This window comes from Lissotriton helveticus, chromosome 5_1, assembly GCF_964261635.1.
Source record: "Lissotriton helveticus chromosome 5_1, aLisHel1.1, whole genome shotgun sequence".
Taxonomy (NCBI): Eukaryota; Metazoa; Chordata; class Amphibia; order Caudata; family Salamandridae; genus Lissotriton; species Lissotriton helveticus.
Genome location: NC_136065.1, coordinates 1,775,562,847 through 1,775,582,627, shown reverse-complemented (window position 1 = coordinate 1,775,582,627; position 19,781 = coordinate 1,775,562,847). Strand labels below are relative to the sequence as shown.

The window sequence follows — 19,781 nt, the reverse complement described above, 5'->3', positions numbered from 1 at the left end:
ATCAAGAGTCTCCATACCACAGATTACTTATTGCACGCCTTATGAAGGGAGTCTCCCTGAGCTCTGCTCAGTTTATCATCTTCAAAGCTGATTTCTTTTTTGTCAACTCTTTAGTTTGGGTGTTAATTCTGACGGGAGAGTGTCGGAGGCCTCTTAAAAGGTCTTTTCAGACTTTGTGCTTCTTGTAGAGACCCTCATAAGTGAGTGCCTCTGATGCCTTCACCCTATCTATTAATAGAGCCAAGAATTGCAAGTATTGCCATACTTTTTCTCCAAAAACTCTTAAAGATAGAGAGGGCTGGCTACTGAATTGACTTTGAATGGCAAAGGAAAATCCATTTTCTGGAGAAGAAGGTAAGGGAACATTTTCTCCTCCCAAAAAAGACTCAGAAGAGAGAATGCCATATACAAAGGGAATCCTCTCAGGAGCCCTCCAAAAAGATCCACAAGGACCAGGAAAAAAAGCATTAAAGCAAGAGTCCTGTCTCAGAGGGAGGGAATCCCATGAAGAAACAGACCCCTCTTCAACAAGGCCTGAGAAACCTTAGTGGGGATCCTTCTACATCTTCATTCAAGGTTCCTCTGAGTTCTGACACTAGGAAGGCATCTACGGACTCTTTCATAGGCAAGACATGGCGTTTTCAAATAAACTCCTAATGAAACTGCCATCAACGGCGACAGCAGATTTGTTGTCATGAACATCGAGAACAACATAGTCAGTGAAGCAGTCAGCGACTATACTGTTTGCAGGACCAGCACCGTCGAACATGATATTGTCAATCCTACAACCTTTTTCAAACACAAAATATCATTGTAAACAACGCCGTCAATGAAGCAATCCAACATTATTCTAATTACAGAGGAGGAAACACTGGTTTCTATCCTTCTGGAACAAAGTTTTCCCAGCAAGGTTTCTCCTCTTCCACCTATGCACTTACTGGATGTTGATGAGACTGAGGAAGAAGGTGCTTTTGGTTCGGCTTACAGTCCTGTACAACTTCAAGTAAAGTTTCAGGATTATGATAATTGGAGTATTGAGGGAGACACTTTTTTCCCAGAAATCATCTGTCTAGTCCACTCTTCAAGGTGTCCAGGTTTGCAGTTAAGCAGGCAGAATGTTTTCTCTGATTTCTAGAATATGGTATGCAAGCCAGTTAAAGCGATAAACCACAAATGAGCTGAGGGCCTCAAGGTAATGAAGAACCACTCAACGGCTGCTGCTGTAATGGGATGTTTGGCCAAAGAGTACAAGGCCCCAGATGAATCTCTAGCTTGCCATATTGGGCACCTGCGTCCAGATTCTGTGTTCATGCAGACTCCTCAGAGACTTTCAGGAAACACTGCCGTACCATGTTCCATTTCATCTCCCAAGTAGGGTAGACGTTTGGATAATGAGGGCAAAAGATTTTCTGCAATGGCTGCTACCACCTTTGTAGCATCTAATGCTCTAGCCATGTTAGGGAGGTTTAACACACAAACGTGGTCTGATCTGCAAGCTTTTAGCCTATCTACCAGACGACAAGAAGAATGAAACAAATGTGATTAAACAAAAGGGCGAAAGAACATCCACCGAAATCATGGATACAGCCATGGATATTGCCTCTTTTGGCTTTCACCAGTTTGCTGAAGCAGCCATGTTGAAGATGCAAGGATGGCTCAAAGCAACATCCTTTCAACCCGAGTTTTAGGCTAAAATATTTGACATGCCCATTGACGGAGAGGCTCTATTTGGCAAACCTTTAGATGATGCTCTCCATCCCATACAATTGAATACAGAGACGTGAGGATCTTTAGGGTTTTGCACTGGGTACCTCTGTTCCCCCATGACAGGTGAGTGGAAGGCTTTCCAATTGCTACAATGGCTGTAAAATGTATTACCACAGATCGGTGGGTGCTGGATCTAATTCAGCATGACCACATCCTAAAAATATTTGTCATGAAACTCCCTTGAAATCAATCTAGTCAGAAGGTTGCACCAATATCTTTGTCTCCTTAACTTGGATGTTTTTTCGCTCCTCCATAAAAAAAGCCTTAGAAAAATTCCCTTATGCCAATCCAATAACAGATTTCTGTTTCAGTTTCTTTCTACCAATCACTTCGAATGGTTAAGCTGCAGAAAATCCTCAGGATACTAATTGTCATATCCTTGGCCATCACAAACATCGGAAATATTTAAGGTTCGAAGTGGCTGCAAGCCATTACCAATTTGAAGTTCTACCCTTCTGTCTCAAGTCTGCTACTCGAATATTCACCAAGTGCATGGTCCCAGCCATGGCTTATCTGAGAGGGAAAGGGCATCGGATTTTTCCATACCTGGACGCCTTAATTGTAAATGGTCCTTTTGTATCACAGTGAAGAGGAATCCACAGGGGCCAGTCTTCAGGTATTGAGTAATCTATGTCTGACACTGAAAAGGGAAAAATCTTTCCTTCGACACAGCAGACAAATAGCTTTTCTAGGGGCAATTGTGAATGCAATCTAATGCAAAGCATTCCATACGAAAGAGAGGATGCTGAGGTTAACTGATTTAGCCAGTACCCTCTTGGAAAGAAAGTGTTTTTCTGTTTGACTATTCACATGATTTCTGACAAAGTTGACTTCCTTCGTTCTACTAATTTCCCACTGTCCCCTATGCATGAGGCCATTTTAGAATGAGAGAGATACACAATGGACTCAAAGCCCAGGATTTTTTGAGGACATCATTCAGATCCCTCCCAGAACAAAGCCCCCCATTTGTAAACTCAGTGCCTCAATTCGAGATGACCACATAGTTCCTGGGACGATGGGAGTGCATTTACAGGACCTGAAAGTCAATGGAAAATTACTGTCTCAAGAAACCAATACGCATTTCCGCCTCGCTGAGTTATGGGCAGTTGCCCTAGGACTTCAATCCGTTCTTTCAAGAACAAAACTCTCATTGGTGCTACTTTGTACTAACAAAACAATGATGTACTACCTGAACAGCCAAGGAAGAGAACAAGTCAAGCCTGTTGTTCAGGGAAGCCAAAAGTTATAGAAATGGATTCTTCAACAGCAGATTACTTTAAAGATGGAACATAACCTGGAATAAACAATCAATGGGCAGACACTCAAAGCAGAACATCAAAAGTGCCTTGAATGGGGATCTCACCAACGTCTGCCGACACATGTTTCAGAACAGGGAAAATCCAAACCTAGACTTGTTTGAGATACATCTCAATCGCAAAAGTCACTTCTATGCCAGCAGATACACACAGAAAGGGACATGGGGAAATGCCTTCCAGATAGTCTGAAAAGGAATCCTTAATTTCCCCCTGTGCCACTAATTCTCGGATTACTGAACAAAATGAAAAGAGAACCATTTTACATTATCCTAGTAGCTCCAGCGTGGCCAAGACATTATTGGTACACAAAGCTACTGCACCTATCGGAATAGCAACACCAAGTTCAATGATTTGTCAGTTTGCAATGAACAAAGGCCACAATTTTCATCCAACATCGGGGTCTCTCAGTTTACCCTCCTGGCTCGAGAATGCAGTAATTTCCATCTTTTAAATACTTCAGAGGATTGCAGAAAGATCTTGGCTAAGGTCAAAGCTGAAACAATTAATGTAACCTATAAAGGTTAAAGGACTAATTTCTGTCTAAAGTGCTATCAGAATGATGTTCTTCCCTTGTCACCTCCACCTTAACAAAGCCAGCTGTATTTAATACACCTAGCACATTCGGACCTGCTCATGCTACTTTTAACTTTTAACGTGCTTTAGAAGATCTTCTGGCCAATTGTCGCTCCCATCTGGTAGCCAGATAAAGGAGTTTCTTTAGGATCTTTTCAGGACTTATCCAACGTTATGTTATGCTATGTTGATTTTGTATAGAGCACTAATCACCCGAGTGGGTATCCAGGCAGTTGGGCAGGATGTGTAAGTGTGTGATCCCAAGGTGCTTATATGAAGAACCAGGTCTTCATCTCCTTGTGGAACTCAAGAAGTGAGGATAAGACTCTTGTTTGTGTTGAGAAAGGTCGTTCCATGTCTTGTAGGACAATGAGTGACCTCCAGTTTTTCATGAGAGCGAGCGAGGCAGTGCATAGGTGACTGGTGGATTGGTGAAAGTGTATGGTCCTGCGTTGTGTAGGGCTTTGTATGTGTACTTGAGAAGTTTGATTTGACTGCACTTGTGAATGGGGAGCCAGTCAGCTTTCTGAGGTGTAAAGTGATTTGGGTGCAGCGTGGGAGGTCTAGTATGGGTCTAACAGCTGCGTTATGGATTGCATGGAGTCTGTGTAGGAGTTGTTTTGAGATTCCAGCATAGAGTGTTTCCATTTGTCCAGCTTGCTGGTGATCAGTCCTTTCATGATGCTCCATCTTGAGTTTTGAGGCAACAATTTGAAGATCTTTTGCAGAATGGGTAGGATGTGGAAGCAGGAGGTGCACATTGCATTGACTTGAGCAGTCCTGTTGAGCTTATCATCCAGGGGGATTCCTAGATTTCTTGTGTGGTCTGTGTGTGTTGGTAAACACAACCCTGTATGCGGGCACACTTGTGTAGCTCAGCGTGGCTGATTCAAAAGAAAGTTCAAATCCATAAGTTTGCAAAATTTGCGTATATTTAGTAAGTTCAGAAGTTCATTATACGGGGCGTTACATCACGCCATGTATTCAATTGAAAGTAATCCAATAACGTATGTTTCAAAGTATGCTCCGATGCATTTCGGACTCGTGTAGTCCTTTGTCAAGGAGCACTGCTTCCACATCAGTGTACAGCTCACATCGGTGTGTGGAGGTTCAAAGAAGTGAACTACGTGTCTCGGGCTTCGCGTAAGCCCGAGACACGTAGTTCACTTCTTTGAACCTCCACACACCGATGTGAGCTGTACACTGATGTGGAAGCAGTGCTCCTTGACAAAGGACTACACGAGTCCGAAATGCATCGGAGCATACTTTGAAACATACGTTATTAGATTACTTTCAATTGAATACATGGCGTGATGTAACGCCCCGTATAATGAACTTCTGAACTTACTAAATATACGCAAATTTTGCAAACTTATGGATTTGAACTTTCTTTTGAATCAGCCACGCTGAGCTACACAAGTGTGCCCGCATACAGGGTTGTGTTTACGTACCACGTAACACACTACTTTGCTACAATTATTGGACGTATTCTGGCTAGTTACGTCACCTGTTGGAGCACCTTTATCTGTTTTTCACCATATCAACCGCCCTGTACAATTTGTGTTTATTTCACATTGCTGTGCGCCTAAGCCTCTTCTTTAGTTCGATATCTACACTTCCACTGTGTGTGTTGGTCCCAGCTTTCACGGCCACCAAATGGAATCTCTTGGGTAGGTCTTGTTGCCGAAAACCAATACTTCCATTTTGTCGGAATGGAGCTTCAGGAAGTTGGTTCACAACCAGTCTGCTACCACAGGCATGCAGTTGGTGAAGTTGGTTTAGTAGCGTTTGTCTTGTCGTTCAGGGAGAGGATGTGTTGGGTGTCATTCGCATAGGAGGTGTCGGTGACGTCTTGTGATCGGATGATGTTGGCGAGCGAGGTCATTTATGTTGTAAAGAATGGGTCTGAGGTGCGATCCTTTTGGGACACCGCATATCAGTTTCTTGGTCTCTGATGTGAAGGGCTCAGCCTGACCCTTTGGCTTCTTCCCATAAGGAAGGAGCAGATCCATTTCAGAGCGGATTCTTGTATGCCAATCTCGTGTAGTCTTCTGATGATGGTGTTGTGGGAGACAGTGTTGAAGGCCGCATAGAGGTCGAGCAGGATGATGGCCTTTGTTTCTCCTCGGTCCAGATGTTTCGAATGACATCGGTGGCTGCAGTGAGTGCTGTTTTGGTGCTTTGTTGATTGTGTGTTGTCTAAAAGATGCTGTAGCTCGAGGTGGGTTGTGTGTTGCTTGTTCATTACCCTCTCAATCACTTTGGCTGGATAAGAGAGCGGGGAAATTGGTTGGAAGTTGCTCAGTAGATTTATTTATTTTTATTTATTTATTTAATATTTCTAATGCGCCTGGTTACGCCATCTGGCATGTCCCCGCGCTAAGCGGATTTCTAACTAGAATCTACTGTTAAGCACTTTCCTGTAAATTGCCGGCTAATGCCGGGTCAGCTCTGGGCTTCTTGAGGAGGGTGTTGATTACTGCAAGTTCCGTTCATCCAGGAAAGTGGTGGAAGTGATGGAGGTTTTGATTTTATGGTTCCTGGTGGTGCTATTGGTGATGTTCCCAGGTTGTAGATGATGTGGGGGCATGGGCCCCTGAGTGGATAGTCTGCACAGTTGCCGCTGTGCTGTTTGGGTTGTCCATTCGGTCAGGTGGCCTTCTTGGTTGGTGGTGGGTAGGTTAGCAATGAGTTTTCTGGGGTTGGGTTGGTGTGCAAAGTTGCTGTCTATGTTTGCGAAGTTGCTGTGGAAGAAGTTAGATAGGTTGTTGCAGAGTTGTTGGCAAGCAGCAATGTTGTTAACAGTGGCTGAGGAAGAGGTAAAATCACTGATGATCGAGAAGATCTCCTTGCAGCCTTTGGAGCTTCTTTCCATGTGGTCCACTAATGCTTTTTTCTTGGAATCTCTAATTTGCTGCTGATAGTCTTAGTGCAGTTTTTTTCAAACAGATCAGGGGTAACTTAGTGCAGTTTTGTAGGTAATTCTGTCTGTGGTGTTTTGGCCGATCTCCATTTCTTTTCTAGCTGTTTAAAGTGGGTTTTGTTGTGTCTTGGAGGTCTTCTGTGTACCAGCTGGCCTGCTTGTTTGATCTTCTAGGCTTGTTGGGTTTGATGGGTGCGAGAAAGTCCACGCAGTTCTTGGTTCAGTTGTTGTCTTTGTCGAGGTTGTCTGTGGGGCTAGTCTGATCAGGTCTGGGGCACTGAGCCAGTCTACTTCTGTGATTTTACCCCAGCTGCGGCTTGGACTGCTGAACCTGGTAGGGGTGTTGCTTTGAGATGTGTCTATTTGAAAGTGGACGATTGGGTGGTTGGTCCATGTGAGCTATGTGGGGGAGTTGTATTTGATGCTGTCACTTGTGGAGAAGATTGGGTTCAGTGTGTGTATTGCTTCTGTGATGAGCTAGGTGAGTCTGATGTTGCTCAAGCTTTCGAGGAGTGGTGTGGAGCAGGGGTAATTTCAGTCTTCCATGTGAAAGTTGACGTCCGTGAGGAGAATGTAGACTCTGGAAAATCAGTGATGAGGTTGGTATGGGTGGCCTGCGGTCCGTAGGCAAGGACTTTGTTCAGGGTGAATTCCAGAGATTTGCAGCTGTTCCATGAATAGGGCGGCTTTCTCTGTGAATGTTATGCATTTTAAAGATTCCTTGTAGATGATAGTGAGTCCACCTCCTGGCTTGTGAAGGAGGTCCTGGTGAGTGATCTTGTAGCCTGCTGGGAATGCCATAGCGATGTCTGGAGACGATGAGGGGTTGAGCCAGGTCTCTGATGAAGAGGATGTCTGGTTCATCGTTACTCAGAAGGTCCCATATTTCGGTTGTGTTTGCTGAGTGATAATGTGTTGAGAAGCATGCAACCAAGTGGGTGTTGATGTGCGTGTTTCATGTGGTGTATGGTGGGAATATAGGAGTTGTTGGTGTTTATGTGCTGTGTCTGTTGGGAGGAGGTGTTAAGGGCGTTGTTAGTATTTGTGTGGGTGGGTGACTGCTGGAGAACTGGCAGTGGATACATGTGCATGCTTCTACCGTGGTGTTAGTAACAGCGCACCAGCAATTGGCGGAATAGCATCCGTGGGTATTTTAGCAGCGCGAATGGCAAAGGTGATAAAAGAGGTAGTGCATCTTGATCAAAGGGGCTTCATCCCAGGTAGGCAATTAAACAAGCTGACGTTCCAGTTGATAGGAACTATTGACTGCTGAAATTAAAAAAATATCCTTGACAGTAGTCGCAGTAAATGCTGCTAAAGCACTCGATCAAGTTTATTGGAGATATATGTGGGCAGTCCTTAAAGGGTTTAATTTCCCAGAGAATTTGGTGCGGGCAGTGAAAAATCTATATCGGAGCCCCAGAGCCAAGGTTTTGACTAACGGTGAATTATCTAATTGGTTCAGCATAACAAGAGGTACAATGCAGGGATGACCATTGTCTCCACTTTTGTTCGATCTATATATAGAGCCCCTAGCTATTTCCATTAGAGCAGGCACTACTATTTCTCCTTTTTCATTCAATGGGTTTAAAGTGAAATTAGGCCTTTATGCTGATGAATTCCTTTTATATACAATTAACCCAAAAGAGGCAATACCTAATTGGATGGGGAAAGTCGAGGGTTTTGGTTTAATTTCTGGATATAAAATTAACATAGACAAAACCGAGATTATGCAGTGGAACCAGGATACAGATATTCAGGGTGTAAAAACAAGAATGAGATATCTGGGGTAATTATCACACAGAAATTGGAAGATATCCCAAGTGAAAATTGGAAGAAAGTAAGCCGGAGGTATCTTCTACATTGGTGAGATGGGCGAACCTTCTGTTAAAAATCTATGGTAAGGTAAACCTTTTAAAAATGGTTATACTGCCAAAAATTATGTTTCTTTCTAATTCAATCCCTTTGTCTTTAAAAAAAAAAAGAGATAGCCAAACTACAGGGGAAAATCGGTAGTTTTAATTGGGCATTAAAGGGTGCAAGGATAGGGTGGAAGAAACTGCTGACGAAACTGGGAGTAGGAGGGTTGGCGTAGCCAGACCTGCTTGTTTACTGTTACGCTTTTCATTTAAAAAAGATTCGTATTCTAGCAAATAAGCCAGACAGGGTCTCCTTGGGGGTATTGTTCAGAGCAATGCTTGGAGAGGTGAGTCAAGGTGAACGACACTTTTTATTTAAGTATGGTGACCCAAAGTTTTTTAAAAAGGTCAGATTAAAGGTATCAAGCACAGCCTTAAGAACCTGGTTGTATGTTCGAAAAAAATTGAAAATTCCGTACTATTCGATGAGGGCACCAATTTGGGAATCACCGGGGACCACTTTATGTTTGAAAGATCAACTGAGTCAACCGCTAAAAGATGCAGGTATTTATTATTGGGCAGACTTTATGAAAGAGAGGAATTTAGTGAGTTGGGAGATGCTCCGTAGTCTGACTAAGGGAAAGCTCACAAGGTTTAAATACTATCAATTGGGTTCCTGGTGGGCAGCTCAGGATTGGGCTCAGGAGGAGGAAGATTCTAAGGCAGACCAGATTTCTAGAACAGAGCATTGGGATAAGGCGATCTCTTATTGGTATTGGGCCTTTATAGACGCAGAAGATACGACTGAGGCGATGTGAGGAAACTATGGTGTGAGGAGCTTGATGTGGTGGAGGTTGAAATTAGATGGGTAAAATCATTTGAAATGCATCGAGCAGTTGTGAAACCTGCTTCATTTAAGTACAATCATTTATTCACTGCTCACAGAGTTTATTGGTCTCCAGTGTAGTTAAGAAAGGCTACAGGTACAAATACCACTGCCCAAGATGTAAGACAGAAGAAGCTGACAACAGACACATGTTTCTGGAATGTCAAAAAATTAAGAAATTCTGGCTGGAGGTTTGCAAATTTCTGGGAGAGCTCGGAGGTAAACAAATTAAGGTAAGCCCCTGTTTGGTGTTCTTTGGGCTTTCGCCAGAGGAAGAGGTGTGCCAAGGTGCTGTTTCTAAACTTATTTTTTATGTGACGTTACTTGCACGACGTGAGATTTGTAAGAAGTGGAAGACTGAGGGCCCGCCATCCTTTGCTGAACTTTTAAAAAGCATTATTATAACGAGTGAATAGGAAATGGCCTGTGATATTGAGAGTAGAGATAAGGTCTGGACTTTATTGATGGAGTGGAAAGAAAAAACAAGCGGGTCCAATGATTAAGCCAACTTCCCGGAGGCTCTGAAGTTCCCAGTGTTTACTTCCTAGGGCGGTACAGAGAAATGGGAAACTGATATCAGAAACAGCATTTTTGATAATGTAGTACTCCTTCCTCTCTCTGATGGTCATCGCAATCAGAATAGAGAGATAGGAAGAGTCTCAACATGAGAACTGGCAATGAGGATAAAAAAAAAAGAAAGAGCATCCGTGGTCTAGGGACCCAAGGAGTGCTGCAGAGTATCACTGGTCAGTGATCGAACCAGGGTGCCTGGTGATGGGTGCCATACAGGTGCAGACGGGCTTGCCATTGGCACACCAGTGATGTGCCCGCTATGAGCGTCTGCTGTGCATCCATGTTGCAGCTGTCATTAAGTAGGTCCTGGGAGGGGGTAGTAGTCCAGGGGGCTATGATGTTATTTCCTGTACTGATGAGTGATGGGAAATGGGTGATGGGAAATGAAGTCCTCTTGCTTGGCTACTTCTTTTATAGACGGCTTTAGCTGGAAAACCAGTAATGTTACTTACTGTCAAGATAGATGATGCAAAATTCAGTGATAGAACGTCCTGTGCAGTTGGATGATGGAAGATCCAGTGAGGTCACCTCCTGTTCTGATGGGTGGTGTGAAAAAGAATTTTAAAAAATACCAGCATCTAGGCAACTAAATACAGTTTTCTCTCAGTTGATGAAATGCCTGTTCGAACCTATTCACTAGGCAGATCTCAAGCATCTATCTTGGAAAAATGGCTTTATTATTGGCACTAAACTCTGCCAAGTGAATTCGTGAGATCCAAGCAGTCATTATTAAGGAAACACACATGCAATTCAGGGATGAGTAGGTCATTTTGAGAACCAGCCCTTGATTTATCCCTAAAGCCCCATCAGACTTTCACCTGAAGGAACCAATAGACCTAAAGTATGTTTTCCGAAATCTTAATAATGAAGCGGGAAGAGCACTTCATACTCTTGAGGTTAAATTAAAATGTTATATTGACAGAACTAAAATGTTTAGAAAAACGGACCAACTTCTGATTATCGACCTCCTAGGAAAGAACGTGCACTATTGAGACACAGTATAGCTCGATGGGTTTCAGGAGCCATATTCTTTTGCCACCATAAGGTTGAAAGTCTTTTGAATGAAAAAGTCAGAGCACACTCCACAAGAGCTGTATCTACCTCTACTGCGCTTTTGTTGGAGTATCCTTATGAGACACCTGCAGAGCCTGTAACAGGCATACGTTTACTCCGCATTGCTGCCTGGATGCCACAGTGAAAAATAAAGGCAATAATGGTTCTCATTGGAGTCATTTGCTAGAACATGTTATTAATTAGGAGGCTAAATAGCCTCATGCGGTTCATGGCAATAGATAAACACATGATCACCGTATCCAATGGTGACAATAATTTGTATATACAAGTGCCAATATAGTACATACACAACACATGAGCAAATTAACACCCGGTGCAGTGTGTCCCCAGTGTCCAAGCCATCACAAAACAAAATCCAAAGGATGAATAAAGGCTGATATCGTAGTAACAAACAACAGTATAGGATTTCCGAAATATTCAACACTTTAATTACAAAAAGTCCATTGTTGGTTTTTTTGTTACATTGAGTGTCGATGTTTTGACCCCTAAACCAGGATACTGGGGTTTCATCATGACATAGAAAATTGTGTGTGGGTGGGGGGAAGGGGGGTGTTGTAATAGTTAATAGAAGGGAATTAATCAAAAATGGTAAACATGGGTGGTCTATGTTTTCAAAAGAATTTTGTTTAGAAGTAACTACAAAAGCAAAAGATGAAGGTTTTCTCTCACCTAGAGAATTCATATTCTTTATAATTATTAGCACTATTTTCACTTAACAATTTTCCAAGGAAGTCAAAGATTTTCCAGTCGACTTAAGATGTGCCTTTACATGATTAAATACACTTGTTTGATTATTTTGAAAAAGGCAGGCTTCACAATGAATTATGTTAAGTGCATGAATTAACATATTAATGCTGCCCATTCACTTAATTCTACAAGGCGTCATAAATTACGTGAATGAATATATCATGATAATTGATGGTCTATCAAACTATAATGAAGCACATTTGAGTCTATATGAAATGCAATGGGGGGGCTGCATAAGCAGAACAAGCATTGGAAATGCAATAGGTCTCGCATTAGAAAAGTTGGAGCTATTGGTCTTGTAAATGACAAATATTTTATTTATGTGTTGGTTTTTAAAATAGCTAAATTGATAACTTTGTCATTTACAATGCCAATAGTTATATGTGAATGTGACACCTATAGCATTTGTAATGCAACATGTTTTGTATGTACGTGACTTAGATGGCAGCTCTGGTCGTTAGGCCACATCTCTAGAGAGATGTACGAAGTACTGAGGAAGACAAGATAAACTGCACTTCAATAATGATGTCGAAATTAAGTTAGTACCTCTTTGATCGTTTTACTGCATGAGTGTGGCTGTTGTTTTAGCGGATGCACATGTATAATAAGTGAGAGCTAGTTAGACCTTTCAGTGCGTCCAGACACTAAAACACACAACCTGAATATTTTCTAAATTTGCAAAGAGCGATGTGTTTGGCTTCATGGTGACAGGCTTGAATCCTAGTGGGTCCACTTAACCATTTATCCTTCAGAGGTCCGACATAGTGCATTGAGTTGGGTAATTGCAAACGTCTGTTATTTTAACACCAAGACACCCGAAGCTGAACATGCGCTTTACGTTATAACACAGCCTTCTACCAGTCTATTTAACTTTTAGTTTGGAACTAAGCACGTCCTTTTGTAATGTAACGGTTCCTATTGTGAAGCGCTCTGACACCTTCGGGTAAAGTTCGCGCTATATCATAAATAAATGCAAAGTGCTGCAGCCTAACATGTCACAAGTCCTATTGTAGCCAAGCTTTATTGACCTTAGTAGTTGCTCTTTAACTTGATGTTGTAGCATGTTGAGTTCTGCTTCCCGAAATATAACAACATTTCTTCGCGGTTTTCACAAAAGTTGGTCAGAAAAACAAGACCTTTGCACGTAATCCGTAGTCGAGGATCATCGACACAAACGAAGTGATCGTCAATAGTAAGAGAAACAGAAGCCAGACTACGCATCTTTCCGTCCTACTGATTTAATAGTGTAGTTGGGATGCGAAAGGTTATATACATATTTTTTTAAAATAGCGCTTTTCCCCAAAAAAGATATGTTTGAGTTATTTATAAGTCATAATTATAACGATTGGCAAATCGAAGTGTGTTAAGGAGACACGGCCTGCCGGCCGTGAAAGTGAAAGTACGGCCAGCCGGCCAGCTGTGAATAATTAGGAGAGGAGCAGCCAGGAGAGAGCAGGAGCGGAGGCGCCAAGCTGGGGAACAGATGGCTGGCGATTTGATGCTGTGCACGCGCATTTTCCTAAAAGCGCACGGGCACAGCATCAAATCACCAGTTTAGTTAAACCTTGTTTAAGCCCCTATAGTCTCGCTCCACTCAATGCGCATGCGCATTGAGAGGCGAGACCTAAAAACGCTAAGATTATGTCACTCCATTTTAAACAGCCTGGTATGCCATTGATCCTTATACTATTTGATTTGCTGTGCTACTGGGTCACTGGGTTGTCCCTGAGCATATATATACATCTCCAGGGGATGGCAGTTGGTAGGGTTAGTGGGGTAGAGGTTGCTTTTATGGTAGTTGACTTGAAAATGGAAAATGTATGGACATCTCATGGTATATAATATTTTCCAGTGCAATAACTAAAGAGTTTCAAAATGGTGTGGATGACGTGCGCTTTAATTCAGTTGGTCACATTGCTTAGTACCGGATCACATTCGAATTAAGGATGCTGTTGCTTTAGGGAATGATGGCAAGGATTTATTCTATATGTCCTTGTCACAAGTTTCTCCCTTCTGGTTTTCTGGCCAGACACAACTGTGATTGAAAGCAGTGATCCTGAAAAGAGTTATCTGCAGAGGAGCATTTAATATGGTCTATCTATTGCTGGGTTTTTGCCATACCGGACTTACTACTCTCCCCTGTTACTCTAGGAGCTGAGGGGAAAGGATGATGACAAGATTTACAGAGGAATCCACAATTATCAGAAGTTTGTGAAGCCCAAAGACACGTCGCTTGGCAATGCCTCCTCTGGGATGGTCCGGTAAGTTTTGTTCTGAAGTCTCTAATCTTGATTCTGTACTTGTATAAAATATTTCTCAGTAACTAGTGAAGAAGATGCAGAGCTTAAGTTGGACCTTCCTCAGTGACTAACAGGAAATAGTTTTCATATAGTGCTTCATACTTCACTTCATGCAGTTGTAAATAATCACAGTTAATATTACCCAATTTAATGGTACATGGTTTACTCACCCCAAAAGGAGAGAAGGCTGAGTTGGCTTAACCGAGTTTCAAAGTTGTAGCTTTCATTGGAGAGTGTGCTAAGCCCTCTTGCTAGCCGTATTGCTCTAAGCTCTCTTGCTTTTCAAGTCAGGTGAACATTGTCATGTGTCCACTAGGGGGCTTGGACTGAACACTTTATTTTGAAAGACAAAATTGTTTCTCATTGCATTTTTTGCTTTGAGAATTTGCACTTTTTGCAGATAAATCTAGTCCTTTAAATGCTACTTTATTATGTTGGAAGGTCCTTGATTTGTAAATGTTAAGACATTACATCTTGTACCCTACACATTTATTGTATAAGTATCTCACGAGTTAACACTGACAGTTCTAAAACATTAGACCTTTAAAAAGATGTCAAATGAAAAGGTTTTTTTTAAATTCTGAGTATCCTGTTGAAATAACTCATTATAAATATGAATTGCTGTCAGTGGTGAATTAAACATGCCACTGGAATAGCTACTGTGGAATATGATAGAACTGTGGTAAATAAAATATTACCCTGGCAGAATTTCTAGGCATTAACCAAATATCATGCATCAAATGAGAGACAGGATCCGTGGTGTCCAAGTTAAAATGGGCTTTATTCCAATAACTCGAGTCAAAGGGAGAATATGTTCCATCACCACTGAGGTTCAGGAAGAGTAATCTAACATTCAATAACAATGAACAGCATATATACAATTTTCTCCTTGTACATAGGGAGGAGCGCTCCAGGCCGAGCAAGAAAGAGATAAGAGCATGTGGGCGTACACTTGATGAGTCATAGGTAGATGATAGGTAGATGTCATAGGTGGGTGGGTACTTAGGGGAGGAGTTTGCATGACCAGCTGGAACTCTGCCCTAATTGTGCAACTTTGAGCATGGCGTGCAACTGACGTGTAACTGGGAGGAGAGCTGACTTTCGACCTAGCAGAGACATCTCTTGTGTCAGGGCGAAAAGCACATCTTGTACAATCTGATATGATAGGGGATGTATTGTCTGAAGCAAAAGGTTGTTCACCACTAAGAATCAGAAAAGCATATATTTCTCCGTTCATTGCATGGGGGCTGAGACAGAGAGCTAGGCCTTATCTGTCGCGAACGGGTTCTGTTTACATTTCCTCACCGGGCAGGGATGCCACTCTGTACAGCAAAACAGATAACTGTTATTCATAACACTGTCTTGGCAGAAGTTCAGAAAGTGGTTCAACCACAATAAAATAAAGGGCTCAGTACGATATTTATTTAAAATGCACAATGCAGAATGCAAAATACATGGGCCTTTATTTTAGCTTAACGTTTGGGAGACTTTGATGACTTGACTTGCAGGACATGTTTGCAGAGGCCTAGTGATTCAGGCCACTACGAGAAATATGCATGGGTGCCATGCACATGAATGTAACATAGGGTGTATGTAGTGGACATTTTTTTTTGGTCAGGCAAAATATCATTTTCCTCATTCCCTCCTTGTCAACTACATAACCCTTCAGGATACATCTATATTCATGAGACCGTATAGCTGATCATACAGAATCATTTCGCCAGGCCACACTGCAGACAGTGATAGTGTCATGGCAAACTGCTCCTGGATCAAGTCGCCAGGGCAGATGCAGTCACATTCACTACTGCTTCAAGGGTTCTTGTTAATTTGCGTAGCAGTTTACTATTTTGGACGGGGCCAACAAAGAAAAAGAATCCTTTGTTGAAATCTGTATATTGCTCCCACGCTGTTTCTGTCTGCTATATAACAAGTTCCACCCTAGTCTAAGGGCAGATGTACATAAGCTGTCTGACCGCAAATGAAATAGGTATGGCGTGACGTTTTGAAAGAAGAAAGTCCTTCTGAGAGTGAAGTTCCCTGTAAATAGCTCCTTGTAAATATGGTTTATGAAGAGCATGTCATTATTATAACTTGCTGAGTTTCTTGTAAATATGGCTTGTGAATAGCGCCATGTGGTCATGGTTTGTGCAGAGTATGTTTGTCAATACAATATCTTGTATTGAGAAGGCAGTATTTGTTTTAACATGCTGTATAACAAGGTGTTGAGGGATTTTGGCGTTGTTTGGCGTTTTCGGGGGGGGGCGTGTTTTTGAGCGGAAATTCGTACCCGTTCCAGTGGAGGGATTCGGCTGCTTTTTGGTGAGGATGTAGGGCATCGCTTGGACTACTGTGATGCCAAATTTGAAAAGAATCTGAGCTGTGGAAGTGGAGGAAAAAGCATGTCTTGTGCGGAGGCGCGATTTGCCATGTTATCCAATGGGCGTGTTTTCCTAAATCTATTTCGGCAGAACTCCCTTTGTTTTCTGATAAGGGGGTAGTTGGCCACATACCAAGAACTCAGTTGCATTGCTGGTCACGTATGCATACTGGATGAATGTATATGTGAGGAAATGAAAAAGAAAACATGTAGCAATAAACTAACACTGATTATAACAATGCACAGAATCAAATAATAATCAAGGTAACAATCCATCTGCTGCGTAATGTCTTGCAGTATCTGCAGTGTCTTGCAATCTCTCATCTTGCTATTCTCATATGTGATCTTATACATGTCAGAAACTGGTCTAACCGATTCACCACCGGGTGGGCTTAAACAATTAAACTACGTCTGACTTACTAGATCTAAGCTTGGACCTATACTCTTGCTGAGGGGTCTTTTCAAGCAAAGGCGGCACAAAGTCTGTTGTGTCATTAAAGTCAATGTTCTTTTCGAATGTTCCACATTGTCCAAAATAGCGCTTAACGTGATGGGCATGGATCCAGCCCTTGCGTCCCTCCACTTTCAGTGCGGTCCTCGTGGTAAGAAGCACCATCTTCGGGGTCTTCCATCGCGGCTCGAGGGGGCTGGAACGATCAAAATTCCGGATGCACACAAAGTCCCCTGGGACTATGGCGTGTTCCTTGACCTGGGTGTTGTCAGGAAAGGCGGCAGCAACCTGTGAACGACAAGAGAGTAGTGCAGACATCAAGGAAGCCAGGTAATCTGTCAGCATGTTACTGTCAACATCAGTTATCTTTCTGGGCATAGGCGTACCCCACATATTTGGCGGTCTACCGAAAACCACTTCATACGGAGATAGGCCTGTTCTGGAATGTGCTACCATACGCATGTAAAAGAGGGCAACCGGCAGGGCTACCATCCAATCCACGCCTTTCTCTGCACAGACCTTTGCTAAATTTGTCTTGAGGGTCTGATTATGTCTTTCTACAAGGCCAGCTGCTTCTGGGTGTCTGACACAATGGAACTTCCATGTGTAACCTAACAGAAGGGACACTTGTTTCATTAATTCAGAGGAGAATGGCTGGCCATTGTCTGAATAGATCACCCGAGGTAATCCATACCTGGGGAAATACTCGCGCACTAACTGTCTGGCTGTTGTTACAGCAGTATAATCTGGAACTGGATAAGCTTCTGTCCATCTAGATAGTGCACACACTACCACCAAGACGTACTTGTAACCTCTACATCTGTCCATTTGGATATAATCCATCTGGAGAACCTCAAAAGGGTGGTCAGGAGGATGAAATCCGCCTTGTTCCACCGGGATGCCTTTACCTGGATTGAACTGGCAACAGATCATACATGTTCGTACTTTCTGCTTCGCTGCGGCACGCATGTGCTTGTTAAACCAGATGTTCTGTAAGCTGTCTAACATTGCTTTTTCTCCTAAGTGTGCTGGACTATGGGCTGTGTTAATGATTATTTGTACCATGGAATCTGGGAGAAACCATGTGCCTTTTCCCTTAGTCATCCAACCTTGGTCAGTCTGGACCCCTCCTTGTTCAGTCCATTTCTTTATCTCATCTGCAGTGGCATGTGTCTGTATGTCGAGTACGTCTTGAGTGGGATCCCTGACTGTCATACATGTTGTCAGTAATGGTACCTCTGTCCTTGTCGTGTCTGTTGGTGTCTGGGCTGTAAGTCTAGCTGTTCGATCTGCCAGGTCATTACCCTGGGAAATGGTGTCTGTAACTTTGGTGTGAGCTTTGCACTTCAGGATAGCAATGGCTGTAGGTAAATGTATGGCTTCTAACAGGGCTTGAATAAGCTGGCCATGCTGAATCTTGGTCCCATGGGAGGTCAGGAAACCTCTCTCCCTCCATAAGACCCCGAAATCATGAACAACGCCAAAGGCATAATGCGAATCAGTATAAATGTTTAATTTCAAGTGCTTAGCTCTTATGCAGGCTTGTGTCAGAGCGATGAGCTCTGCTGCTTGTGCTGACAATGTGTCTATTTTCTGTGTCTCTATGACTTCTTTATCAGTGGTCACAGCATAGGCCGCTACTAACTCTCCTGCACTCGTTCTCATGCATGATCCATCTACATAGAGCGTTAAGTCTGGGTCTGAAAGTGCAATATCTGTCAGGTCTTGTCTTGGTTTCGTCACTATATTCATTGGTTCCACACAGTCATGTGATGGTGCATTTACTGTACTTGAGGGCAAAAGTGTTGCAGGATTCAGAATATTACAACGTCTGATCTCTATGTGTGGTTGAAATAATGTCAGTTCATATCCTGTCAGTCTTGCTACAGTCAAGTGTTGTGTTTGTGTTCTGTTTAAGAGTACCTCCACTGCATGTGGGACCTGTACTGTCAGAGGGTGACCCAGCACTATGGAGTCACTTTGTCTTATGGCTAGGGCTGTTGCTGCAACTGATTTCAGGCATGCAGGCAGAGCCTGGGCCACTGGGTCTAGTGTGCTAGAAAAATAAGCACAAGGCTTGTGTTTTCCTGCTTGATCTTGTGTGAGAACAGATAACGCTGTTCCTTCTCTTTCAGTTACAAAAAGCATGAAAGGTTTGCTGTAACATGGAGTCGCTAACACTGGCGCTTGACATAAAGCTCTTTTTAATTCCTCAAATGCCAAGGTGTGTTCTTGTGTCCAAGGGAGGACAGTCCCCCCTGCCTCCTGTGTAGTTAACTGTATGAGTGGTTTGGCTAGAAAGGCATACTGGGGAATCCATTGCCTACAGTATGAAGTGAGGCCAATAAAGGCACGTACTTCCTTTTGTGTCTTGGGCTGTGAAAGGTTAGCAATGAGCTGTATACGTGCTTGTGTTAGCTGTCTCCCCTCCTTGGAAAGCAAGTGTCCTAGGTACACTACTTGCTTTTCACAGAATTGCAACTTCGAAGGGGACACCTTGTGCCCCTTGTCAGCCAGAAAATGTAAGACTGTCAGTGATGCATTTTCACATTCTTTTTCTGAACGTGCTGTAATCAGGATATCGTCCACATACTGTAGTAACGCAGTGTTGGAAGGCATGTGAATGCTGTCTAGCTGTCTTTTTAGTGCCTGACTGTAAATACTAGGGCTTTCTGTAAAACCTTGAGGAGCTCGTGTAAAGACAAAGCTACGACCTCTTAATGAAAATCCAAACAGGTACTGGCTGTCTGGGTGAATGGGAACACTAAAGAAAGCGTTCTTCAAGTCGATAACAGTAAAGTAAGTAGCCTCTGAATCAATAGCAGTCAATAATGAAGAAATGTCTGGCACCACTGGATATTGTGGTACTACACATTTGTTCAATTCTCGCAGGTCAATAATCAATCGGTACACTGGCAATACACTAGGATCAGAT

General features: G+C 42.7%; 1 protein-coding gene across 1 annotated transcript in view; it reads left to right on the top strand.

Moving 5' to 3' along the window:
• The window catches only part of LOC144755797 (E3 ubiquitin-protein ligase RNF113A-like), a 361,545-nt gene that overhangs the window by 101,549 nt on the left and 240,215 nt on the right, over positions 1–19,781 (top strand). Inside the window, exon 5 of the mRNA XM_078645059.1 lies at positions 13,870–13,979. Coding sequence (XP_078501185.1) covers positions 13,870–13,979 — 110 coding nt within the window. The remainder of the gene's footprint in view (positions 1–13,869; positions 13,980–19,781) is intronic.